This window comes from Cystoisospora suis (assembly GCF_002600585.1).
Source record: "Cystoisospora suis strain Wien I chromosome Unknown contig_1246, whole genome shotgun sequence".
In the NCBI taxonomy this organism is placed as follows: domain Eukaryota; phylum Apicomplexa; class Conoidasida; order Eucoccidiorida; family Sarcocystidae; genus Cystoisospora; species Cystoisospora suis.
Genome location: NW_027154047.1, coordinates 2268 through 9612, shown reverse-complemented (window position 1 = coordinate 9612; position 7345 = coordinate 2268). Strand labels below are relative to the sequence as shown.

Here is a 7345-nt window from a genome sequence, read left to right as displayed (position 1 = left end):
CTCTTCTGCTTCTTCATCTTCTTCATCTCTTTCTCTTCCTTGATCATGTATAAAGGCTCGTGTTGTTCCTTCTTCTTCTTCTCTCAAGAGAGAAGAAGACGACGATGCTTGATGATGATAATGATCAGGTGTATATACAGTTGGAGTGGTTGGATATGAAGCTAGAATACAACTATCTCTATTCATCAGAACCCCTTCCCCCCCTCCTGTTAAGATTCTTCGACCATCTAAGCTAGGACGATGATGGATCGACAAGAGACTTCCAGAACTCAGCCCTCCTCCTCTGTCTCCTGTTGTTCTTCCCCCTACGAGAAGTTCCTGTCGCTTCTTCATTAGCACTTTCACACCTAGAGCTAAGGAGGCCCTCCCAAGACTCGATCTTCGTGTGAAAGACTGTACAGCTTGCATGCGCTTGAGTTCTGTTTTGTTAGGGAGAGGTGGATGAACAAGCTGACTATTGGAGATGCGCTGGCATTCGTACAATTGATAGCCAAGCCCCCAGGTTCGACTTCCTCCTCCTGTGAGAAGAAGTGTCTCGAGACTATCATCGATGGTGGCTGGAGTTCGAGCTAGCTCGATGGTATGAGAATCGATGATATCGCCATGAGCTAAAGCACTATAAAGACGTGCGAGAGCTCTTGCTGTAAAACGACCATTCGTTGGGGGGATCTTCTTCGAGATAATTCGCCGGCTATCATAAATCAAAGGATCGATCACATGCGGCTTTTTCTTGATCAAATCGAGTGCAGATACACGAGACACCACTGCGGTAGGAGACGAAGAAGAAGAGGAAGAAGAAGGTGTAGGGCGAGAGAGATGGGCAGGAGTCGTAGGTGGGGTTGAAGAGGAAGACCAGGAGAAAGAAGAGGAAGAATGTCTTCTCCGTCGTCTTCTTTCACGATTCTCACACGTCAGTTCATCGGCATCATAGAATGCGTCTTCTTCTTCCTCCTCCTCTTTGTCCCGGCTGTCCCCTGGAGACAACGCATCACTATAAACAGAGACGACATCTCTTTTAGAAGAACTCGATTTCTGAGACGAAGATGACTTCAACATAGATAAAGCGACCTCAGGAGGCAAAAGACTTAACCGTCTACTTCTCCCTCTATGTCGATGGCGTGGATGGTGCTTTTCTTCTTCTTCTCGATCATCGTCATCTTCCTTTTCCCCCGTCTCTCCGGTTGATCGATGTCTATGTGAAGAAGAACGAGACCATGAAGGAGAAGGAGAATAAGAAGATGACCGACGATGAGCTGAACAGCTTCTTCTCTCTCCATCTCTACTGACACTGCGGCTACTTCCTCGACAACTTGAATCTCTTAACCGTCTAGAGGCACTTAGACTCCTTCTTCTTCTTCTTGCAGATACAGAAGCCTCATCGATCCTAGGACTTAAAGAACTTCTGCGGCTGCCTCTATTTCTTCTTCTTCTTACACTTGGTGATCTACTACCTTTTCCTCTCTCCCGTTCTTCTAATGTCCCATCATCTGTCGCTCCATCTTCATCTCCATGACGCCCCCCCCGACCTCTCCTACCACTTTTCTCTCGGCTTATATTCGAGGATTTTCTTCCATCGTCGTCTTGTTCATCATATCGATCTCTGGCTCTTCTTGTCCCTTCTTCTCCGTCTTCTCGTCTTCTTCCTTTCAGCTTCTCCCCCCAGCGTGCTCGAGCTGATTCTTGGGCCCTTCTCTTCTCATTCTTGAATCTCTCCGACTCCTTCTTTTCCCTTTCTTTCTTCTTCTTCTCTTTTCCCTCCTCTTCTTTCTCACCTTTCTTTGACGTGTCATCCCCCCCGCCCCCTCCTTGAGACTTCTCCGCATACTTCTTAGCTGCTTCAAGCTTCGACATCACTTCTTCCTGAGTTATACTCCCGAAGGAAATTCTTCTTCTTGCTGACGTTAGTCGCCATACGAGAGGTGTATCTACAGTCACGTGACAGACCTCAGGTGGGAAGCATGCTCTTGGCTCGTTGTCTTTCAATCCTTCGATCGATACCAAATGAGGAAGAGAAGATGACGATGAAGAACCTGGGACACCCCCTGCTGACACGTTGCGCTTCTCTTCTTCCTCTTTCTTATCGGTCTTCTTCTTGAGGCACGAAGAAGAAAGAGGTGTCTTTCTCTCTTGATCTCCGTTTCTCTGAGTAGATGTAGTAGTAGTAGGGGAATGTCCACCATCTGCAGACGATGACGGAACCCCATTCTTGCAAGATGCTGCTGCATCTGTTGTCCCTGGAATTCTCGATTTCTCTTCCTCTTTTCTTGTCTTCTCTTGACTCTCTTCTTGGTCTGATTTGCCTCCTCTATGAACTTCGTCCCGAACACTTGAAGTGAAGAGATCGCTCTTCCAACTTGTATACAGTACAGAGGAAAGAGGGGAGGTTGTGCTACTCGGAGAAGTATTAGACGGTGGCATCGACGACCAGCGTCGATCTTCCGTCGTTGGAGATGTCGATGCTGAACCTCTAGCCTGATCTTTCCCTATCGTAGTGGCAGAAGAAAAAGAAGAAGAGTTACTTGATTCTCTTCCCTGGCTTAAGTCAGCATCGTCATCATCCTTCTCCTTTGTCTGGTCTCCTTTCTTATCTTCTTCTCCTCTATCTCTTCCTTCTATAAGAGCGTTGTTCTCTCTCTTCTCCTCTTCTTCTATCTTCTTCTTTTCTCTCTCAACCTCTGCATCTGCTTCTCTTGTTGTCTCAACCTCACTCTTCACTAGTAAAGTCTTCTCTTCTCTTTCTTCTTTCTTCTTCTCTGTCTCCGTCTCATCTACAGGGGGATGAAGCACTACGCAAATACTTTCACGATGGTGAGAAGGAGAGAGCCGAGATGGAGAGGAAGAGAATAAAACTTGGCTTTTCTTTTCTTCTTCTTCTCCCTCGTTCTTCTTCTTCTCCTCCTCCTCTCTTTCCTTATCTTCGTCTTCGCCTTCTATAAGAAAACCGACACTTCGCTGTCGATTTCTTCCAGAACCGCTTGCCCCTGCCCCGGTAGGAGAAGAAGAAGAAGGACTCTCTCTCTTCGCGTCTTCATTAGTTCTCTGCAGTGGTCCCGTGACTCCATCGGGTGGAAGTAGGGGTGCTATCATCATCATCTTCTTCTTCGTATCCTTATCGTGACTTGTCTCTCCTTCTTCCCCTTCTTCTACCGAAGATCTGTTTGCTTGCTGACGACCACCTTTGTCCAGGTTTTCTTCATCGGCTGTCTCTTTATCAATCTTCTCTTCATTCGTCTTCTTCTCCTCTGCGTCATCTTTCTCGACAAGACCTAAAGCTGTTGGTTCTATGACGCGTATCATAGAAGAAGAAGATGATGATGATGATGATGGCCTATATTTATCTTCATGATCTTGGTCACCCCCTTCTATCTTCTCGTTGTTCTCCATCTTCTCACTTGCTTCCATCGATTTGTCAGTGTTATCTTTCTCTCCTTTCAATTGTGACATCGAGAGGATATTCTTGACTGAAGATGCTAGAGCTGATACTTGGTCGGAAAGAAAACGACTTGCTACTACTTCATTCGTTGTTTCGTCATCTTTTCTTTCTTCTCTTAGAAGATCTCGATCTCCTCCTCGCGAAAAATCTGTAAGGCTTCCTCTTCTTCTTCTCTCCTGGTCTTGTTCACCCCCCCTCCCCCCTTGATCTTGTTCACTTCCCCCCTCCCCTCTTCGGGGAGAGTTCTTGGGTGAACTGAAGACAGAGGGGGGAGCGGAGCTTGTTAAGACAGAAGAGAGAAAGGAAGGAAGTTGGTCTTTACCTAGTAGTAATCCTCTCCACTTATTCTCTGGTAAGAAGGCCGTCGCTAACGCCGATGAGGAAGAAGGAGAAGGTTCACCCCCAGTCTTCTTCTTTTCATTCTCGGCATGCAGTCGACATCTTTCTTCTCCTTCTTCGTCTCTTCTTGTTTGATCATGCGAGGACGACGAAGAAAGTCGAAGTTCGGGAGCCCCGCAACAGGCACCTAGGAGGCGAGAAGAAGAAGCAGGATATGCCAGAGCTCTAGGAGAAGAAGAAGCGAGAGCTATCGATGATTCATGACTATCGATACTACCTGATGAGACAGATGTACATGAACAAGAGGACGAAGAAGAACCTGTTGCCGGTGGAGATGAAGAAGAGAGAAGAGATGCATTAGCCGTAGTACTCCCATCACTATTGAAGCTACTACTACTGCTACTACTGCTACTACTAGTCGTACTACTACTAGTACCACCCCCTCCTCCTCTTCTCCTTCTCCTTCTTCCTCTTCTTCAATGGTTCCTCGCCCTCCTATAGAAGGGGGGAGAGAAGGAGCTTTATCAGCGCTGGATTTCGGCATTTCACATATCTCAGTAGTAGCCGTGTCTGACTCGCGTAGGCTCGGTGCATGTGATGATGGCCGAGCTGAATGGATGAGGGAAAGCAGCGCTTGGCGTTTCTCTCCATGAAGAAAAGGAACAAGATACAAAGCAACCTGAGAAAGGAAGACACAAGACCAAGGAGATCGCTAGAAGGTATGAAAAATGAAAGACATCATCGTAGTGACGTTGAAAGGAAGATATAGACAAGTAAAAGGTTGAAATACACTTGTAGAAATGATAGGCATAGATGTATTCTCTTGCACACTCTCCCTCTTTCACATACAGAGAAGTTTTTCTCCTCCCACCTAGCAAAATCGACTGCAAAAGAAGACATGCCCTCTCCACTTCCCCTCACTTCCTTCTCTTATCTTCATGTGTATATACACCCGAAACATCCATACTTACATATGGAGAGATAGACGCAAGAAGAAATTCCTTCTTCACCTCCACAGCCCACCTGTCTATTCAATGAGAATGCCCTCTGAAGAAAACTATGAAGAGGCTAAAAGGTTCGGAAATACCTCCGAGCATGTAGAGAAAGCAAAATCTAGGGAGGAAAAGAAGATCTCTCCACTCTTCTTTCGCTGAGAGGTCACTGTGCTTTTAGCCCGTAGTCAAAGAAAGGAGGGGGGATCTCTTCATAGTCACTACAACCTTCAAACAAAGACACTGCTTCCCTTCTCGCCCAAAAGTATCTATCTATCTAGCTAGCTTTGATCTATCTGTCTACATAGCCACACAGACTACCTCTACGCAATGTAGATACAGAAAGGTTCCTCTTTCTCCTCTTGAAGAGCTTGACAAGACATACACCCCTCTCTCCCTCCCTGCTTTGTGAATACTGTGAACAGGGAGATTTTTATTCAAAAGCCTGACTTATCACTGAGAAAGTTGTTGCTTTTCTTCTGAATAGCGACATATACATATATATACGGTCACAAGAAGTATACGGAAAAAGGGTCTCCGATACATCACCCCTCAGGAAAGAAGATAAACAACTAGGTTGTAGAGGAAGAGTAATCTTTTCTAAGGAGACACGTGATGAATATGTGGGAGTCTGTGGCCAAGAAGTTCCCCTTCAATCTTGCTCCTCCTCCTCCTTCTCTTCTTTTTCTTGTTCTTGTCTCTCCCCTTTGAATGTGTGTGTGTGTGTGTTACCTTAAGATTGGAGGCACCGAAGTCTGTTTCGTACCACGCAAAGATTTTGCTGAGCCACAGGACCCTCCCCTGCACATCCACCCGAACATTCCCATCCGACTCGCAAAACGCCTCAGCTGCGATACGAAGCTCCTCCTGAAACAAAGAAAGAAAAGAACACAAGAGATGTGAGAGAAAGAGGAAAAGAGAAGAAATCCTCTGTATTACTGTACTCCCGCACCAAGATAGAAAGAAAGAAAGACAAGACGTCAAGAGAAGAAGAAAAGAAGAGAAAGACATTGAAAACGAGAAAGAAGAAGAGGGAGACAAGGATCATGAGAACGACGATGAGAGGAGAGGTGTATGTACAGACAAAGAGAAATGAAGAAAAGAAAAACAGCATGTGAACAGAAGAAGAAGAAAAAGAAGAGAGAGAGAGGGAAACAAAGAGATTGAAAATGACGTAGAATGCTCAGGTGAAAGAAAAGAAGAAAAAGAAAAGTAGAAGAAGATCAAAGAAAAAATCTCTTTCAACAAGACCTCTATGGACTTCGCATGCATTTCACCCTGTTTGTTACTAGGAAAGAAGTCGCGAGAGGGGAGCAATCCCCAGCCTCCTCTCTCTTTCAAGACCACCAACGAAAAAGAGAAGATAGCTCATCTATACACATTCACGCTCCTGCTATAGACAGACATGTGCCTACTGTTTTATTTTCCTATTACTTGTATAGACCAGAGACAGACTAAAGACAGACGAAAGATAGATTGAGACATACACAAAAAAACTCTGTACATCAGCATCATCATTGTAAGGTAGGATATCATATATAGCTAAAGCTATCCAACCCTATACATATAGATATATATACATATAGACATATATAGAGAGACGCGATGTCTATGATAGACATACGGTGTCTAGACAGATTGATAGATAAAAATATTCCACATAAGAGACGTGATGGAGAACCGATGCCGTGTAAGAGAAGGAAATATGAAGGACAGAGAGACTGTAGTGGTGACTATACACTGGGAAGCATCCGTCAATCATCCTTACAAAGACTAAAGAGAGAGCGAGAGAAAGACAATAGAGACGTATCTCCATCTTGTTCTTTTTTGATGACCAGGAGACAGAAAGAGAGAGAACCTCTTCCTCTTCTTCTTTTTCTTACCTCTACAGATTCCGCTTCAAAGAATCGGACAGGAGGGCAAGATTTTGCTCCACAGTTAAGTGCGAAATGTATACGTGCGTCGACCTGCGATCGATCATACACAAGAAGAGCAACAGACACATCTATGATAAATCTCTCTATACATACACGACACATACTACGTCACCTACATACACACAGACACATACATCCCTATACAAATGGAGATATATGACCTACTACTCCTATAGCAAAGAATACACATACACATATCATATGTATGTATACCCAGAGAGAGGGAAAAAGAGAGAGAGTGTCATTCCAGCCGGAGGAGGTAGGAGGTCTCCATACACACCCTTCGGCCTTTGACTTTTCTCCTAGGTTCATATTCTTCTTCTTTCCTTATCCTTATCGGCACGGACCATGACACGTGAGAGAGAGAGGAAGAATGTATACACACTAAGAACAACAACAAGAAGAAGAAGCAAAAAGACTTCTACGATAAGAGAGAGAGAGAGAGAAAGAAGACGTTGTTGTCGTTGTCTGATCTTGTTCTTTCACTAACAGACAACACGACCTGCTTTTCAACCTTGGAGTGCAAGAAGGATAGAGAGACGATTTTCTTTGGCTCAAAAACCTCCATGGATATCATCAATCAGATAGAGATTTATGTAGGAACCTGTACAGGTAGATAGATAGACAGATAGATAGATGAAAGA

At 44.7% G+C, this 7345-nt stretch overlaps 1 protein-coding gene across 1 annotated transcript in view; it reads right to left on the bottom strand.

Moving 5' to 3' along the window:
* The window catches only part of CSUI_002960 (abc1 family protein), a gene marked incomplete at its 3' end in the record, with an annotated part of 9578 nt that continues 2233 nt past the window's right edge, over positions 1–7345 (bottom strand). Inside the window, exons 4-6 of the mRNA XM_068063158.1 lie at positions 6648–6731; positions 5497–5631; positions 1–4451 (exon numbers count right to left, since the gene is read on the bottom strand). Of these exons, the coding sequence (XP_067924866.1) occupies positions 1–3444 (3444 nt within the window). The remainder of the gene's footprint in view (positions 4452–5496; positions 5632–6647; positions 6732–7345) is intronic.